Source organism: Oncorhynchus nerka, linkage group LG20 (assembly GCF_034236695.1).
Source record: "Oncorhynchus nerka isolate Pitt River linkage group LG20, Oner_Uvic_2.0, whole genome shotgun sequence".
Lineage (NCBI taxonomy): Eukaryota > Metazoa > Chordata > Actinopteri > Salmoniformes > Salmonidae > Oncorhynchus > Oncorhynchus nerka.
In genome coordinates, this window is record NC_088415.1 from 83,542,298 (window position 1) to 83,562,100 (window position 19,803).

The 19,803-nt window shown below is 42.0% G+C and overlaps 1 protein-coding gene and 3 non-coding genes across 9 annotated transcripts; 3 read left to right on the forward strand and 1 right to left on the reverse strand.

Moving 5' to 3' along the window:
• Positions 1-61: 61 nt before the first annotated feature.
• trnav-aac (transfer RNA valine (anticodon AAC)) lies at positions 62-134 on the reverse strand. Its single transcript has one exon. It is a non-coding gene; the product is annotated as a tRNA-Val (tRNA).
• A 1,197-nt stretch (positions 135-1,331) lies between these two features.
• On the forward strand, positions 1,332-1,404 carry trnav-cac (transfer RNA valine (anticodon CAC)). The gene has a single exon. It is a non-coding gene; the product is annotated as a tRNA-Val (tRNA).
• Positions 1,405-1,752: 348 nt separating this feature from the next.
• Positions 1,753-1,825, forward strand: trnav-cac (transfer RNA valine (anticodon CAC)). The gene has a single exon. It is a non-coding gene; the product is annotated as a tRNA-Val (tRNA).
• On the forward strand, positions 1,802-19,778 carry LOC115103294 (bcl-2-related ovarian killer protein homolog A-like). Of its 6 annotated transcripts, none has more exons than XM_029624148.2 (6): positions 1,802-2,207; positions 13,461-13,634; positions 14,615-14,743; positions 14,998-15,060; positions 17,807-17,970; positions 18,535-19,778. In XM_029624148.2, the coding sequence occupies exons 2-6, from the start codon at positions 13,469-13,471 to the stop codon at positions 18,688-18,690; spliced, it is 678 nt and encodes a 225-aa protein (XP_029480008.2). In that variant the 5' UTR covers positions 1,802-2,207; positions 13,461-13,468; the 3' UTR covers positions 18,691-19,778. The 6 variants fall into 6 exon arrangements, with proteins under 6 accessions (XP_029480008.2, XP_029480006.2, XP_029480005.2 ...); XM_029624146.2 differs by having other exon boundaries at positions 1,803-2,207; positions 13,322-13,634; XM_029624145.2 differs by lacking the exon at positions 1,802-2,207 and adding an exon at positions 12,473-12,848 and having other exon boundaries at positions 13,322-13,634.
• The last annotated feature ends 25 nt before the right edge of the window (positions 19,779-19,803 follow it).

The following is a 19,803-nucleotide window of genomic DNA, read 5'->3' on the forward strand; positions in this document are numbered from 1 at the left end:
CTATTTATTTAGTCAATGTATTTGTTCTGAGACCTAGGGTGCTGTCAAATTTTGGAAAAAGTGTTTCCGCCCGGTCTCGAACCGGGGACCTTTCGCGTGTTAGGCGAACGTGATAACCACTACACTACGGAAACAGGTACGAAATGCATTCCCTAAATGAAGTTAAAACGATAGTTAACCCAGATTTACAAAATTACTGGATTCCTTACACTGTAGTGTTGGCAGTCAATGGACATGCTATGACAACAATCCATGCTTTGGAAATATGTTCCAAGTATTCCCACGCATAATTAAAACGATAGTTAACCCAGATTTACAAAATTACTGGATTCCTTACACTGTAGTGTTGGCAGTCAATGGACATGCTATGACAACAATCCATGCTTTGGAAATATGTTCCAAGTATTCCCACGCATAATAAAGATATATGTGATGATATACAAATGTAAGCAAGGTTTGAAATGATTGTGTTTTGGTCAAATATTATATCTGTTTGGCCTTTGTGTGGTCAATTTGCAGTCTACAAATGATTTGTAATTATGTTTTGGTCCCCTAACAATCCGCCCAAGGAAAAAATCGGCCCGCGACTAAATTTAGTTGATGATCCGTGGCCTATAGTATACATAAATAAAACCGTCTTGGACATTTCTTCAAATAACCAGTGGAAATGCCATGGTAATCAGTGGTGTAAAGTACTTAAGTACAATTACCTTAAAGTACTACTTAAGTAGTTTTTGGGGGGTATCTGTACTTGACTATTTATATTTTTGGCTACTTTTACTTTTACTTCACTACATTCCTTAAGAAAATGATGTGCTTTTTACTCCATTCATTTTACCTGACACCCAAAGTACTCGTTACATTTTGAATGCTTAGCAGGACAGGAAATGGTCCAATTCACGCACTTATCAAGAAAACACACGGTCATCCCTACTGCCTTTGATCTGGCACTCACTTAACACAAATGCATCTTTAGTAAATTATGTTGGCGTGTGTCCCTGGCTAACCATACATTTCTAAAACAAGACAATGGTGCCATCTGCTTTGCTTAAAAGAAGGAATTTGAAAGTATTTATACTTCTACTTTTGATACTTAAGTATATTTTAGCAATTACATTTACTTTTGATACTTAAGTGTATTTAGAACCAAATACTTTTAGACTTTTACTCAAGTGTTATTTTCCTGGGTGACTTTGACTTTTAACTTTCTATTAATAAGGTATCTATACTTATACTCAAGTATAATAGTTGGGTACTTTTTCCACCATTGAAGGAAATAGAACAAGCAACCTCCGTTCATTAGAGTCTAAGCGCAACGAAGCCTTACCTAAGTTTCCGTAGTGTAGTGGTTATCACGTTCGCCTCACACGCGAAAGGTCCCCGGTTCGAAACCGGGCGGAAACACATTTTAACAAAATAGATTTGGACAATAACTGAATATAGACAACACATCCATAGGGCTACATAGATAGAACCGCCTTGAACATTTCTTTAAATAAAAAACAGCAGCAATGATAAGTGCATAGACTACGTCGTCCCCACAGTGACTATATGAAGGTATCCATGCTGGGTTATCGTAAAACGTAAATCTGGACTACAGTATATACATGAATGGAACTGTTTTATACAGTTCTTCAAATAACCAGTGGAAATGCAACGGTGATAAGACAAAGCAATTTCTGACTCTATTACATTCTGAGCGCGACGAACCCTTCACCCAGTCAAAATGACACCCAGATGATATTTTTAAAGGTTTCCGTAGTGTAGTGGTTATCACGTTCGCCTCACACGCGAAAGGTCCCCGGTTCGAGACCGGGCGGAAACACATTTTAACAAAATTGACAGAGCCGATAACTGAAAATAAACGAACAAATTGATAGGACTACAATATAGGCTACATAAATAGAACAGGCTTGAACATTTCTTTAAATAAAAAACAGCAGCAATGCAATGATAATACGGAAGTGTTTCCGGTGAAACAGAGGCTAATTTACCAGATTTGTCACAGGCTTCATCAATAAGTGCATAGACTACGGCGTCCCCACAGTGACTATATGAAGGTATGCATGCTGGGTTAAAGGCTAGAGCTACCGATTACAAGGAACGGGACACGGACATGGACCCATATAAATAAGCCCGCTACGACTTCCAATGAGACATCGAATATGCAAAATGACAATATAGGTGTGCTGCCATCCTGTTAGAAGGTAACAGATTATTTTATTACAATGGTTAAATTGGATTTTCATTGTGTTCAATGGTGTTATTTGCCCCCTAGTGGCGCTTTCTGGTACTTAGAAAGACAAAGCAAACGGGAAGTTCAGAATTTGTGTTGCACGCATAGAAGCAGCTACAAACAACGCTACGGTGCAGGTCTTTCAATGTAGTTATTTCTTGTCACGCTTCAGCCTTGGAAAAATATTTGTTTGTAAGTTCGATTCAAGCATTTAGCTAATGATGATAATCTTGTTATTGATAGAGTTTCTTACATATCAATGTTGGTTGCATTTACTCACAAATTGCAATGCCTTTTGTGTATGTCGTTAGCTGTATTACTTTGCTCATGCGTCATGCAAACGAATTGTAAAATATACAATAATGTAGTTTTGTTACTGTTTCTAGTGTAATATGCTTTGTTATTATACATAGATGGTTATACATTATTAGAGTAATGAAAGGAGCAATTACCATATGGTTAACAATTAGCTATATGGTTTGGCATCATGCCAGATGCATGGTACCTTAGCGCGTGATTTGTATTTATGCAACTTCAAATGTTTAATGTACAGCTACTGTATGTCGGTGTGAATTGAACACTAAAGTATATTATTTTCTGTATTTTGCAGTTTCACAACATAAACGTTTTCAATATATTCATTCAAGAAAAGTCACGCCTTGGGAGTTTTTTATTGAAGACTTAGTTGTTAGCTATCTGTCTAGTTTTGCATGGGAACGCAACTCAAGGGCAGAATAATAGGAGAAAGCCTATTATACTGGCTCCGACGCTCGTTGTATATGGCAGGGTTTGCAGATGATAACAGACTACAAAGGAAAATCCAACTGTGAGATGCCCAGTGATGCAGAACTCCCAAAGGCCTAAATGCCTTTGCTGTTGTTCCGGATGACTGCAGTCAATTTGCAGTCTACTAATTGATTCTATACTGAGCAAAAGTATAAACAAACATGTAAAGTGTTGGTCCAATTTTTCATGAGCTGAAATAAAAGATCCCATTTTCCAAACACAACAAAAGCTTATTTATTTTCAGTTTGGTGCACAAATTTGTTAACATCCCTGATAGTGAGAATTTCTCCTTTGCCAAGATAATCCATCCACCTAACAGGTGTGGCATATCAAAAAGCTGATTAAACAGCATGATCATTACACAAGTGCACCTTGTGCTGGAGACAATAAAAGGCCACACTAAAATGTGCAGTTTTGTCACACAACACAATGCCACAGATGTCTCAAGTTTTGAAGGAGCGTGCAATTGACATGTTGATTGCAGGAATGTGTACCAGAGCTGTCGCCAAATAAATGTACGTTAATTTCTCTACCATGAACTGCATTCAACATCATTTTTATAGAGTTTGGCAGTACGTCCAACCGGCCATGCCATCAAGTCAGCACGGGACCTCCACATCCGGATCGTCTGAGACCAGACACCCCGACAGCTTATGAAACTGAAGAGTATTTCGGTTTGTAGTAAAGCCCTTTTGGGGGGGGGGGGGGGGAATAAAAAATATATATGTATATATTTTGCTCAGAAAACTTAAGGGGGCCAAATAAAATCACCTGTGGCCAAATTCTGGCCTACACTATACATAAATAGAACAGTCCTGGACATTTATTTATAAAAAAAACACTGCATCAATGTTAAGGTAATAGACAAAGCAATTTCTGAGACAATTAGGCTCTGTGAGTGACTAATCCACCACCCAAGCAAACTGACACCAAAGTACCACCACAGTTCACATAGTGTAGTTTGCCTTACGTGGGAAAGGTCCCCGGTTTGAGACCGGGCGGAAACACATTTTGACAAAGTAGGCCAATGACTGAAAATAAACAAAGAAATACATACACATACAGTACCAGTCAAAAGTTTGGACACCTAATAATTCAAGGGTTTTTCTTTTATTCTTTACATTGTAGAATAATAGTGAAGAGTATGAAGTAACACATATGGAATCATATATATTTATATTCTTCAAAGCAGCCACCCTTTGCCTTGATGACAGCTTTGCACACTCTTGGCATTCTCTCAACTAGCTTCACCTGGAATGCTTTTCCAACAGTCTTGAAGGAGTTCCCACATATGCTGAGCACTTGTCGGCTGCTTTCCCTTCCCTCTGCGGTCCAACTCATCCCAAACCATCTCAATTGGGTTGAGGTCGGGTTATTGTGGAGGCCAGGTCATCTGATGCAGCACTCCATCACTCTCCTTCTTGGAGAGCCCTTACACATCCTGGAGGTGTGTTGGGTCATTGTCCTGGAGGTGTGTTGGGTCATTGTCCCATTAAGTGCAAACCAGATAGGATGGCGTATCGCTTTAGAATGCTGCGGTAGCCATGCTGGTTAAGTGTGCCTTTGTAACGGATGTGAAATAGCTAGCTAGTTAGCGGTGGTGCACGCTAAATAGTGTTTCAATCGGTGACGTCACTTGCTCTGAGACCTTGAAGTAGTGGTTCCCCTTGCTCTGCAAGGGCCGCGGCTTTTGTGGAGCAATGGGTAACGATTTTTCGTGGGTGACTGTTGTTGATGTGTGCAGAGGGTCCCTGGTTTGCGCCCAGGTATGGGCGAGGGGACGGTCTAAAGTTATACTGTTACATTGATGCTGTTGACCCGGATCACTGGTTGCTGCGGAAAAGGAGGAGGTCAAAAGGGGGGTGAGTGTAAAGGGGGGTGAGGGTCCCTGGTTCGCGCCCGGGTATGGGCAAGGGGACGGTTTAAAGTTATACTGTTACACCTTGAATTCTAAATAAATCAGCAACTGTGTCACCAGCAAAGAATCCCCACACCATCACACCTCCTCCTCCATGGTTCATGGTTGGAACCACACATGCAGAGATCATCTGTTCACCTACTCCACATCTCACAATGACATTGCGGTTGGAACCAAAAATCGCAAATTTGGACTCATCGGACCAAAGGTCAGACTTCCACCGGTCTAATGGTGTACATTAGGAGTGGTTTCTTGGCAGCAATTCGACCATGACGGCCTGATTCACGCATTCTTCTCTGAACAGTTGATGTTGAGATGTGTCTGTTACTTGAACTCTGTGAAGAATTTATTTGGCTTGCAATTTCTGAGGCTGGTAACTCTAATGAACTTATCCTCTGCAACTTAGGTAATCGCTCCTCTTTCACCCCAGCTGCAAAATTAACCCTGATTCAGATGACCATCCTACCCATGCTAGATTATGATGATGATTATGATTGAGATGTAATTTATAGATCGGCAGGTAAGGGTACTCTCGAGCGGCTAGATGATCTTTACCATTCGGCCATCAGATTTGCCACCAATGCTCCTTATAGGACACATCATTGCACTCTATACTCCTCTGTAAACTGGTCATCTCTGTATACCATCGCAAGACCTACTGGTTGATGATTATTTATAAAACCCTCTTGGCCTCACTCCCCCCTATCTGAGATATCTACTGCAGCTTGTTTCAGCTAGTGACTGGAATGAGCTGCAACAAACTGGACAGTTATATCTCAATCTCTTTATTGAAAGACTCAATCATGGACACTCTTACTGACAGATGTGGCTGCTTTGCGTGATGTATTGTTGTCGCTACCTTCTTGCCCGTTGTGCCCAATAATGTTTGTACCATGTTTTGTGCTGCTACCATGTTGTGCTGCTGCCACGTCGTTGTCATGTTGTGTTGCTACTATGCTGTGTTGTTATGTGTTGCTGTCATGCTATGTTGTTGTCTTAGGTCTCTCTTTTCTTCGGACGGAAGGCGCACTAGGCATCGCTCCACACTGATCTAGTGTGAACCCGTTAGAACTTAAAATGGCAGGCTCTGGTGTCTTCACCCGTAGGATCAAAATGAAAGAGAAAATCATACTTGCTTGCTCTAATTTTGTAGAACCTTGTCTGCTCTCCTTTTTGTTTTGTCAACTTTTCGGCATGTTCTTTGTGAAGTAGGCTATGGGAGTTTTGTACATTTTTCCACCTTGGCTTAGTGTTAGCGCTCTAGCTGACGGACATCTGGAATCTACTGTATCTATTTGGGATTTCCCTGACTCTCCCATCAGCTGGTGAAGTGCCCGCCTCCTCTGCCTTTGGTAGCTAACTCAGCCTGCATGCTTTTAAAATATTTACTATTGGATGGGTCCCAGCCATCAATCTGTAAGTCTCTGCTAATTTTTTGCTTTGATCTGTGGTTATGTTTTAGTTGTGTTGTGCTAATTGTGTTAGCTAGCTGGTCTCCAATAGTTGGGCTCTATCTTTTTGACCATAATCATGGTGGTTGGCTAGGCTGGCAAGGCTAATAGCTGGCTGGCTAGCTTGCTGGCTAAGACAACTGCATAAAGCTAAAATTTGTTGATAGCTGGTTCGATGAGGTTATGTATTTCCAAACATTTGGTTTACTTTATTATAGCTGTAAGCTAGCTGTTGATAGCAAAACCGGTAGTGCTAACATAATGTTAGCAGGCTAGTTAGCTAGCACCTTTGCAAGTTATTTTGTAACAATACATTCATAAAAAATTGCTTGTAAGTTGGCTGAAAATTTGATTGAAACCAGTAGTCATGAGTGCAAACAATTTGGTTTAATTTGAAGTTATACATTTGAAATAATTTCTGTTGGAGTTTACATTATAGGGAATAGGCTGGCTAGCCAGGTCCTCCATAATACATCACCCCACAGAATGTTTTTTTGTTGCCGACATGACTTCAGCATTCTTTGCCATCCTGATCGGTTTGATGTAATAACTCGAAAAATAGAAAAGTTAGGTGTCACTTTGCATTGTCATATTCAAATCGAAGCACATTTCTATTTGATAGGGCACCAGACTATTTGATTGGATAAAAAAATATAAAAATGTATTGTTACTTTATGGTAAGCCATAGAAGTACAGCCCTCCTGGAGCAAATTAGGGTAAAGTGCCTTGCTCAAGGGCACATCGACAGGTTTTTCACCTTGTCAGCTCGGATATTCAAACCAGTGACCTTTTGGTTACTGGCCCAATGCTCTAACCACTAGGCTACCTGCTGGTTACTAGTCCAATGCTCTAACCACTAGGCTACCTGCTGGTTACTGGCCCAATGCTCTAACCACTAGGCTACCTGCTGGTTACTAGTCCAATGCTCTAACCACTAGGCTACCTCCTGGTTACTGGCCCAATGCTCTAACCACTAGGCTACCTGCTGGTTACTGGCCCAATGCTCTAACCACTAGGCTACCTGCTGGTTACTGGCCCAATGCTCTAACCACTAGGCTACCTGCTGGTTACTAGTCCAACGCTCTAACCACTAGGCTACCTGCTGGTTACTAGTCCAATGCTCTAACCACTAGGCTACCTGCTGGTTACTAGTCCAATGCTCTAAACACTAGGCTACCTGCTGGTTACTGGCCCAATGCTCTAACCACTAGGCTACCTGCTGGTTACTGGCCCAATGCTCTAACCACTAGGCTACCTGCTGGTTACTGGCCCAAAGCTCTAACCACTAGGCTACCTGCTGGTTACTGGCCCAATGCTCTAACCACTAGGCTACCTGCTGGTTACTGGCCCAATGCTCTAACCACTAGGCTACCTGCTGGTTACTGGTCCAATGCTCTAACCACTAGGCTACCTGTTGGTTACTGGCCCAATGCTCTAACCACTAGGCTACCTGCTGGTTACTGGCCCAATGCTCTAACCACTAGGCTACCTGCTGGTTACTGGCCCAATGCTCTAACCACTAGGCTACCTGCTGGTTACTGGCCCAATGCTCTAACCACTAGGCTACCTGCTGGTTACTGGCCCAATGCTCTAACCACTAGGCTACCTGCTGGTTACTGGCCCAATGCTCTAACCACTAGGCTACCTGCTGGTTACTAGTCCAACGCTCTAACCACTAGGCTACCTGCTGGTTACTGGCCCAATGCTCTAACCACTAGGCTACCTGCTGGTTACTGGCCCAATGCTCTAACCACTAGGCTACCTGCTGGTTACTGGCCCAATGCTCTAACCACTAGGCTACCTGCTGGTTACTGGCCCAATGCTCTAACCACTAGGCTACCTGCTGGTTACTGGCCCAATGCTCTAACCACTAGGCTACCTGCTGGTTACTAGTCCAACGCTCTAACCACTAGGCTACCTGCTGGTTACTGGCCCAACGCTCTAACCACTAGGCTACCTGCTGGTTACTGGCCCAATGCTCTAACCACTAGGCTACCTGCTGGTTACTGGCCCAATGCTCTAACCACTAGGCTACCTGCTGGTTACTAGTCCAACGCTCTAACCACTAGGCTACCTGCTGATTACTGGCCCAATGCTCTAACCACTAGGCTACCTGCTGGTTACTGGCCCAATGCTCTAACCACTAGGCTACCTGCTGGTTACTGGCCCAATGCTCTAACCACTAGGCTACCTTTTGGTTACTGGCCCAATGCTCTAACCACTAGGCAACCTGCTGGTTACTAGTCCAACGCTCTAACCACTAGGCTACCTGCTGGTTACTGGCCCAACGCTCTAACCACTAGGCTACCTGCTGGTTACTGGCCCAATGCTCTAACCACTAGGCTACCTGCTGGTTACTAGTCCAATGCTCTAACCACTAGGCTACCTGCTGGTTACTGGTCCAACGCTCTAACCACTAGGCTACCTGCTGGTTACTGGCCCAATGCTCTAACCACTAGGCTACCTGCTGGTTACTGGCCCAATGCTCTAACCACTAGGCTACCTGCTGGTTACTGGCCCAATGCTCTAACCACTAGGCTACCTGCTGGTTACTGGCCCAATGCTCTAACCACTAGGCTACCTGCTGGTTACTGGCCCAATGCTCTAACCACTAGGCTACCTGCTGGTTACTGGCCCAATGCTCTAACCACTAGGCTACCTGCTGGTTACTGGCCCAATGCTCTAACCACTAGGCTACCTGCTGGTTACTGGCCCAATGCTCTAACCACTAGGCTACCTGCTGGTTACTAGTCCAATGCTCTAACCACTAGGCTACCTGCTGGTTACTGGCCCAATGCTCTAACCACTAGGCTACCTGCTGGTTACTGGCCCAATGCTCTAACCACTAGGCTACCTGCTGGTTACTGGCCCAATGCTCTAACCACTAGGCTACCTGCTGGTTACTGGCCCAATGCTCTAACCACTAGGCTACCTGCTACCCAGACATGTGCATGATGTAAAAAGGGTCTGTCTCATAACATTGTCATAAATAGCCTATAGTCTTCAGTCTGTAGGCTACATAAAAACCACACAGGCTACTACTCTTTCTACTATAGACTACATAATTTATGTTAGATGACTTTAGTGTTGGTGGAGTGCTGCAGCGCTGCGAGACTAGACTCTTATGATGAACTTCACCAACAGAGTGGAGCAGAGACCCGGCTTTGTGGAATCTAGCTCTGACTACGTCGATTTTCCCAATGGCAATAAAATAAAATGTCATTATGAAACACCTACCATGTACCTATGGAAAAAAAAATGTTTGTCCTCTGTTGTTGCGTGCCTTTTGTTTGCTGAAATGCATACTTTTCAATATACGTTAATCAAATACAACCACTGACTTTTTGCTCGTTTCTGTTTCATGAAGATGGCAACCAGTGGAGGCTGCTGAGGGAAGGACGGCTCATAATAATGGCTGGAACGGAGCAAATGGAATGGCATCAAATGTATTTGATACCATTCCACTGATTCCGTTTCAGCCATTACCACGAGCCTGTCCTCCCCAATTAAGCAGCCACCAACCTCCTGTGATGGCAACTCAGCGCGAATGTGCATGTGTCAATTTAATTCCCGATGACGTTTGTAAATGAAACCTAGGCTATAAACTAATTGTAATATGTACAAAAAAGTATATTTCTACAACAAAAAAATATCTCTCATAGTTATTTATAGGTATCTCTGGACAGAAAATGTGCCAAGTCAATAAAGTTATGTGCCAAATTTAGTGTTTACTGGCACCTGCTTCTGCTGGGTGAAATTTGAAATAATTTCCACACTGCGACGTAGGGCTACATGATATTGGCAAATCATCCAGGCTTTACATTTAACCAAATGTTTCAATTGCGATTTAGATCATAACCCTTGGGTAAGCTGTTGGAAACATGGACAAATAATGATTCTTTTAAATCCGTAGTTATATTAATAGTGGGAACTTTGAATACAGTGTTTGACATGACAACGAATGAAAACGCCAGAGAGGAAATATTGTGACAGGGTAGGAACCAAAGTGTCAATCAGTGTTTCTTTTTGGGAAGAATTATGTGAGGTGTTATGTCTTGTTGGAGGACGGATCTTGGTCAGTTTAACTAGGAAAATGCCACCCGTGTCAAGCTACACTATAAAAGTTTGTGGACACCCCTTCACATTAGTGGATTTGGTTAGTTCAGCCACACCTGTTGCGGACAGGTGTATAAAATTGAGCACACGTCCATGCAATCGCAGAATACAAACATTAGGAGAAGAATGGCCTTACTGAAGAGCTCAGTGACTTTCAACGTGGCACCGTCATAGAACGGTAGAATTCCAACAAGTCAGTTCGTAAAATTTCTGCCCTGCTAGAGCTGCCGCTGTCAACTGTAAGTGCTGTTATTGTGAAGTGGACACTTCTAGACACAACAATGGCTCAGCCGGGAAGTGGTAGGCCACACAGAACAGGACTACCGATTGCTGAAGCGCGTAACGCATGAAAAACATCTGTCCTCGGATGCAACACTACGCATCTAGGCATAGTCACTTTAATAACTCTACCTACATGTACATATTACCTCAACTAACCGGTGCCCCCGTTTATTGACTCTGTACCTGTACCCCCCTGTATATAGTCTCGCTATTGTTATTTTACTGCTGCTCTTTAATTACTTGTTACTTTTATTTCTTATTCTTATCCGTATTTTTTTTTAACTGCATTGTTATTTAGATGCTCAAAAGTAAGCATTTCACTGTAAGATCTACACATGTTGTATTCAGTGTGGTGTGGTGTGAAGCTCGCTGCCATTGGACTCAGCGGAAATTACTTGTCTGGAGTGATGAATCACAGTTCACTATCTGGCAACACTAATCTGTGTTTGGCGGATGTCAGGAGAACGCTAACTGCCCGAATACATAATGCCAACTCTAAAATGTGGTGGAGGAGGAATAATGGTCGGCGGCTGTTTTTCATGGTTCAGGCTAGGCCCCTTAGTTTCAGTAAAGGGAAACCTTAACGCTACAGAATAGAATGGCATTTGAGATGATTCTGTCCTTCTAACTTTGGGAGAAAAGTTTGGGGAAGGCCCATTCCTGTTTCAGCATGACTATGCCACCCGTGCATAAAGCGAGGTCCATACAGAAATGGTTTGTCGAGATCGGTGTGGAAGAACTTAACTGGCCTGCACAGAACCCTGACCTCAACTCCTACGGACACCTTTGGGATGAATTGGAACGCCGACTGTGAGCCAAGCCTAATCGCCAAACATCAGTGCCTGACCTCACTAATGCTCTTGTGGCTGCGCCAATGTTCCAACATCTAGTGGAAAGGAGCTGATCATCTATTTACATTGATAGAAGTGGTTTGGACTCATGTTTGATTTGTTTTAAGTACTGTATGTGACTGGCCCCTGTGTGTTAGGCAAACACAATAACTTCTACACTACAGAAACTGAAAGAGAGGAGGGGTAGAAGTAGTTATCCCAAATGAAATCCCTACCCTGATATAAATCAATTGCTGCATCTACATCTGGTTTATTAGTGTAGCCTACATTTGGGGTTTAGAGAGCAGGTAATTTGCTCATAAAGAGGTGGATTTTATTTCTAAGCATTCTAACCCCTGTATGTGTATTAGGATTTATTACGGATCCCCATTAGTTCCTGCCAAGGTAGGAGCTACTCTTCCTGGGGTCCAGCAAAATGAAGGCATTTATAAACAATTACAAGCATTAATTTACACTACTCTACTACCACATATCTACAACACAAATTCCAAGTGATTTGAAGGTGCTCCACTCTTGGCGTCTCTGTCGTTTTGGTCAATTTAAATATAGAGATAATAAGGCTTAACAGTGGGAACGGTGCCACGGGTGCTCAATATCCTTAAATGTTTTATAGCTACTAGGCGTATGATAATAATTGTATTGAGTTTCAGCCAGGTTTAGCCTATTTATTGTATGTAGCCTAGTTTTTCCCTTAATTTAAATAAAAATGTGAATGAAATTCCTTGAGATAAGCAAGAAATATGATACAATGAATGTTCATGCCTATTAGGTTAAAGAAGACAACAACACATTTAGGATGTAAAGTTTATGAACCGCCAACGATCGTTGAGCACTGCGCCCGGTGAAGAGGGTGGGGCACTCTTTGGCTGCGCTTCCCGTCATCTCAACCCAAATCATTTGCTATAGAAGGAAAGCGAAGAGTGGACCTACCGTTTTCTGTGAATTTGGTCTGCACACGAAGTACTGTCTAGTAGCTACATTTGTTAATATGGCTTGTTTTCTGTATTTATTGTAAAAGGTCGCGCGCGCAAGAAAAGGAATTTCATCAACGATTTTTGCGTTGAGATTGCGTTGTTTGTTAAAATTGTGACCGTATGCAGACAGGATTTGTAATTTGAGCACTGTATTCGAGAGTACTTTTCCGAAGGGATATATATGTTTTACTTTGGCACCCAAGCAATGATTTGAATCCAATCAAAATGGCATCGGTAAGATCACTGTGATGCGTGTCTTTCAGCAGGTGTCGGGTGGAATTTCTATATCAATTTAGGACGATACTCTTAATACCTATAGGTTACTAGGTTTGATCGAGGATTAATAATGAGTAATTAATACGAAAGTAGTATTTTACTAGTTTCTCAGCCTATATAAATTGGTCCATATCTAGTAAAATGAACGAGGGGAAATTCACTAGGCTATTCTAGCTTGACATATCTTTCGTACATATATATGGATATTAAATAATTGTAGACCTATGATAATTGTCGGTCTTGGCTATGCCTCTATGGCAAATTTGTGAATCATACAACCTACTTGGAGTTACATAACAAAGTGGTTTATTAAATTTAAGATTTTGAATGCATTTTGACCATTCTTATTTGTATTTAATTAAAAAAATATATTTTGTTAACATGTAAAATGTTTGCGATAGGCCTAACTTTTTTAAATTGATTTTTAACAGATTTAAAGATTATCTTCATTTTGGGAGCTGCTGCTGAGCAGAACCACTCAGGCACTGATACACTGAAGTGGCCAGGTTTTTCCTAATCAGAATCCTGCTTGGGAGATGGAGGTGATTCGTCGCTCTTCTGTGTTTGCAGCGGGGGTGATGGAGGCCTTTGATCATTCCCCGTCAGACAAAGAACTGGTGTCCAAGTCCAAGGCACTGTGTAGGGACTACATACACTCTAGGCTCAACCTCTATGGGCTAGGCTCGTCCAAAACTCAGGTGGACTCAACGCTCTGTGATGTGGCTGCTGTGCTTCTCTGTCTCGGTAAGAACCTGCTGCAAACCGTTACATGTGAAACTTCACATAAAAAACAGCCGAATTTCTCTTGAGAATCCCTATGTTCCACTGAATAGATATGGTACACACTGTACTGGATTTGTCCACCACGTGTATATCAGTGGCTTGCCTTGAGATTAAGGACTGACGCAGACTGACTTGCATGACCCAGAATGCTATTAAACCCGTCTGTCTGGCAGTCCGAGGTGAGGGCAATCAAGCTACTGAATGGTTCAGTTTGGTATGCTAATTGAGACAGGTGAGATGACACTTACATACCCCAAAGGCCCCTCTTGTTCATCATCTATATTTACTAAACGGGTTGCGCAGGACCTGTCTGGACACACTGGTGGGCTATGGCTGATTTGTTCAGCTTGGGTTGGTTTGTGGCCAAGACAATAGATTTGTTTACTTTGTTGATCACAATACATCTCTAAAAGCTTGGTCACAGAGCCAAAAAGTTTGGGGAAAAACTGATTTTGGATAACAGACTGGTCATAGAAACTAATGCCCCTGTGGTTCAATGACCGCCCCTTATTAGACAGTGAAACAATCTGCAGTTGCTGCATCCATTTTGGATGTATAAATTAATGATATGTATCCATTGATTCTTGAAGAATATAACTTTTAAATAAAGGCCTCATGAGCTTTATAAAGGTTTTTTTCTCTCCAATGTTTGTAAACAAAGTAGATGTTAAAACACTATATAGCCTCAACATGATTTAAACTATATGTTTGATATCATGGCTGGTCAGTCCTTGCATCCATAGCTCTGTCTAAGAATTTAAGCGATTACATTTCTCCAGCCCTATCCCTCAGCTTTTTACCGAAACAGGCGGGGAGGCACTTTATTGTTTCAATTACGGATTGCCACTTTGTCATTAATTGGGTTGATAGACCAGTCATGCTTTCTCAGTGCTATCCTGTTCCTAAATGTTCAGCTTTGTGGTCGCCCCTGGTTTTCCTAGGTGATGAGCTGGAGTGCATGCGGCCCAGTGTCTACCGGAACGTGGCGAGACAGCTCAACATCTCAGTAGCCATGGAGACCATGGTTTCTGATGCCTTCGTTGCCGTGGCAACAGAGATATTCGCAGCAGGTGAACAACTTCAAAGGGTTGGGGGTTGATGTTGCACAAGCTGACCAGTCAGGGCTGATTTTTGGCAACACACAAGAACATCAGGTGTCTGGAACAACTGTCCTATTCCATCACTGGTACATGCAGTCTCTGCTGTGTAAAAGCATCACACAGTAGCCTACATCTTTATTTTCTTTACATCATGTTTTTCTGTCTATTGGACAGAGGCAAGTTGAAATTTTGACAAAAACATGCATTTATCTTTTATCTAACAGCTCACATTCCGTCACTAGTACACACAGTTTCTGCTATGGATCATGTCACTAAAGAGCGAAAAGGTAATTCAATGCCATACATGAATTACTGCTACAGTACAGCATGGGTCCCCTGGACTGCATTAATAATATGTCGCTCAAACTTGGCTCTGTGTCTAGAAAGATAAAAATAGCCTACATTCGAAAGCATTTTTCGGGCAGGCATTTAGGCAGAACTGTGACTGTTTTGACGTCACCAGAGGCATTTTGGAACACCGTGGGATTCCTCCAGACAGAAAAACAAACCTTTGACCAAGACAACGTTGGTCTTTTGGGATGTGGTGCTAAACGGCAGTATATTTATTAGTCTAAAAAAAGATGAGCAAGATTCCTTACATGTAATGATTGCAAAAGAGATGAATGAGTAATGATTTAATTGTCAATCAAATGCTGCACTCAGAATAATGGATTGTAATGGATCAAAATCCCAACTCTGATCATGAACTGTAATTTAAAAAACTATTGAAATTAAGTGTTTCAACTTCCAACCATAGACCATTATGACATCATTGGATTACAATCGATAAGGAAGTGCTTTGGCTAGACGTTCCGTGTAACCTCGCCTCTCGTCTTTTACTCATTGCCAAGTGCACAAACTAATCTTGCTTCCTCAATGTCCCCGATTTCTCTCCCTTCCCTTCTACCCCTTCTTCCTCCATCTTCTCCTTATCCCCAGACAATCTATTCTTGGCTGGGTCATCTCACGTCAGGGTCAGATCTCTGTAGGGAGTTAGACGACGTGAGTAACTCCCTGTCCCAGAGGGAGTTAGCTTGTTTAAGCCTTCCCTGAGGTCCATAGATCCCTAGAACCAGGTCATAGGTCAGTCAGTGAAGGCAAACAAAAAAGGCTTAAATGAGGCATGTGCCATTAGGCTTCTTGTTGTATCACAGTCATATGAATAACTCCTGTTAGTTTACTTCCTGTGAGCAACAGGTGTGCAATTCTTTGTTTATTTTTTAAATGTTTTTAAGCTCTTGTCGAAAATAGTAGAAAAATGAATGTAAATAATGATTATGAAAAATGGCGTTAGATACCCCAGCGGTTAAGAGCATTGGGCCAGTAACAAAAAAGTTGCTGGTTCGAATCCCTGAGCTGATTAAGTGAAAAATGTGTCTATGGCTTTGAGCAAGGCACTTAACCCTAATCTCTCCTGTAAGTCTCTCTGGATAAGAGCGTCTCCTAAATGACTATAAGGCAAAGAAAGAAGCAGTACTGCAGTGTGACTTCATCTATAAATATGGGCCAATGGCTCTTCTCTAAACGCTGATGAAGGATGCCACCGAAACGCGTTTGTTCTGACCTCTGATGCAAAAAATATATACATCAAAGCAGACTATTTCAGTGAGTGCAGGTTTTTCCGTTCTTCAAGCATCAGTCATGACAAGGCTGACAGCCAAACGGCTTTACTAGGAAACTAATGACCATTTCTTTGATGTAGAGCTTTGATGGGACCACAACCGTCTTGCTCTTCCTCTCTGGATAATGGACATACTGTACAGTTGACTTCTGAAGTATGCAGTGTCTTGGGACTATCTCTGCACTAGACTGCAGCATGTAGAAGTAGAGCAATTAAAAATAATGTACAATGGGGTCCCAAATTGACACCCATAATAAAAATGTGCAAACATTTTCAATACTTCAAACCACAGGTTTTCAAGTCCGGAGAGTGTAGACTGAGATGTCAAAGCAAAATGTTGATTTTCGTTGCCAATTAACCATGTCTTTGTAGGTTTTGACACGTTCCTGGGGTTATTGTCTGGAAGAGTTTCAGCCGCCTGGTAGAGGCAACCAGGTTTTTGGCTAAAATGTCCTGGTACTGGGTAAAGTTCATGACGCCTTTGACCTTAACAAGGGCCCCAGGACCAATGGAAGCAAAATAGCCCCATACCATCAAAGATCCACCACCCTATTTTACAGTAGGTATGGGGTTATTTTCTGCTCATGTATTCTTATTGCGACGCCAAACCCACACCTGCTGTGCACAGCCAAAGAGTATTTTCTTGACATCCAACAAATATGAATGCCTGTTTGCTAAATGGCATTGGCACATGGATTTGAACTGGAGCTTTTGGTCACGGCAGGAAAATAGAGCTCTTATGGTCATCGGCATTGTGAACTTTACCCAGTAACAGGAGGCTGAAACTTGGCTTTACACATCAAAATATGCAAATAAATGGTTTATTGGCCACAAAATCAACATTTTGCAATGGTCATCTCAGTCTCCGGACTTGAAATCCATTGAAAACCTGCGATTTGAATGGAAGAAGGCCCACCATAAGCTCAGATGAAGGAAATCAAGGATCTGGAAGGATGGTCTTAAGATCCATCCCAGTGTTCTACAACTCATAAAACATTTTAGAAAAAGGCTCAGTGCAGTTAAGGCATTGAAAACGAGTGTCGATGTTTACCCCTACTTTTTGTTGTTGTTGATTGTATAGCAATAGATCTTTCTCTGAGCAACTGTATTACTATAAAATATAAATACCATTCATTTTTTGAGCATCTAATATAGCTCAGCATTTGACTTATTTAATTGGGTCATTTTTGCTAATCTTTATCAATAGTGTCAATTTCGGACCCCAGTGTATTTGAATTGGGACCGGTGAACTGCAACGCACACTTATCAGCATTCTAACTGCCTCAACTGTTTTGAAATGAGCTATGTTCTTTTCATGAATGTTGCAGTATTGCAATAAATAGTATGAAGCATCGTGATCAACTAACCACAATCAGCCAACTGATCCGTGATTCTCGCTCTCTCGTCCATAGGTATCACATGGGGGAAGGTGGTATCTATGTATGCCGTGGCTGGGGCTCTGGCGGTGGACTGCGTGCGACAGAACCAGCCAGCTACGGTCCAAACCATAGTGGACAGCCTGGGCCAGTTTGTCCGCAAGAACCTGGCCTCTTGGCTGAAGAAACGCGGAGGATGGGTGAGTGGCTGGACTGTTGTTGTTGACCAAGGGACAGTTTTGTTTCGTAACAACCACATCGTTGTGGTTCTTCGAACACACCGACAGCGTCATTGCTCAAAATAGTATGCAGCTTCATCTGGATATGTAAAGTTTAACATTCACCTTCGCCGTCTACGCATACATTTGTTCGACAAATCCTATGTATGCACCACACCGAACGCGCTGCCTCTGCAACGCAATCTCAGCGTTTCATTGGAAATTAAAAGGTAATTTTGGTGTACCAAAATGCAATGACGCTGTCGGTGTATTCGAAGCAGGATGCTTATTGAAGCGCAGCAGACCTTCCCCTCAATGTAGTTTTTTTTAATGATGCAGTTTAGCCTATGCTGCCCTCTAGCGGTTCAGTGGAAATGTACGGGCAACATTACCAGAGATTTTGGCTTCTCAATGGTCTTTTCTTGATTCCTTACATCGCCCTCCTTCAAATATCTTAGATCTACGGTTATTTTCCTGACCTTCAATGCATGTTGAGAAGGTGGTAAGGATGGAGGATGCAAAGAATGTCCTGACAGTTTCTCTTAGGTCACGTTGGAAATGCCTGTCTTTTTCCAGACGGACATTAAGAGGTGTGTGGTGAAGTTAGATGCCGTTCCTCAGACCCATTGGCTGTCTCCCATTGCCCAATCCTGCAAGCACTTTCTATCAACACTGTACATCTACATTATGAAGGAGCCATGAGACTTGGAAGAATTCATGTTGAAAGAACACGCGCTTGAAGTCCTGACATTTTCTGGAAGATTGATTGGCTGTCTAAACAGTGACTTTCCTTCTTGCCAAGTACAAGTCACAGTATCACATTTGTACAATCAAACAATGACTGCTCTTCTTCCAAAGAGTAGTGAGTCAATTTAATGTGGGTAGTTCCACCAATTAGGTGCCCTAATTTTAACTGTCATTAGAGCAGATGATCAACTTAAGAAAATTCCACCCAAAGTCTTGGTATTTGTTTCATTTAGACCATTGTTGAGTCCCTAAATGTTTTGCATGTCAACAATAAAGTTTGATGTATAACTTTCCAAATACACAAATGTAGCCCGTATGATGCATCAGACTAGAAGTCAAAATGCTGAATTTGTCATTTTCCATGTGGTCTATATTAAAGGGCACTTAATTTAACAGGCTTTTAAAATTTAATTTGTGCACAATTACTTAATATCAAAGGGACGCAAAGGAACTTACTTTGGAATGACCCATTCGCTTAAGATCAACTTTTGCTCAATGTACTTGTACAGAACCATGTATCTTTCAGTGTCGTAATGCATTTTCCACTGTGTTGGAGTGAGTACTGTGGTAGGTGCTCATACCGCTGAAGTGAGATCCAGTCTGATACCTACAGCATATCACCTCTGGGACTTTACACTGAAGAAATTGACAATAAATCCAATTATTGTTTTGCTGCACCACTGTAGAGGACATGAATTGTATGATGAGCTATTACTGTTGTGGGATGCAACAGTCTAGCCAGGCTTTGCACAATTTACACTGCTGCATTTGTTAGGAACAGAACGGGGAGGGGGTTAACCTTACATTTGTCCAATAAGAAACTTGTTTGTTGCTACGGTGTGCCCTAATGAATACTCTCCTGTTGATTACAGGACAGAATGATGCCCATGGGGGATATTTTAGAATGTTGGATCTTTTTAAATCTTAATGTATTTTATTCAGATACTGTAGTGATGATTGAATCTTAAAGTATCTTTCCTGTGGTCCAGTTTACTTATTGTGCTGTATATACTTTCATATGCAAAATAAACTTTTAAACACAATCGTGATAAGCGCTGTAAACAGGAG

What these genes read in the sequence shown, in the direction of transcription:
- LOC115103294 (XM_029624146.2), top strand. Translation starts at nt 13,427, where the DNA reads ATGGAGGTGATTCGTCGCTCTTCTGTGTTTGCAGCGGGGGTGATGGAG. An exon ending in AACAGAGATATTCGCAGCAG is followed by an intron (nt 14,744 to 14,997) that starts GTGAACAACTTC and finishes TTTATCTAACAG; the next exon opens with CTCACATTCCGTCACTAGTA. An exon ending in TGTCACTAAAGAGCGAAAAG is followed by an intron (nt 15,061 to 17,806) that starts GTAATTCAATGC and finishes TCTCGTCCATAG; the next exon opens with GTATCACATGGGGGAAGGTG.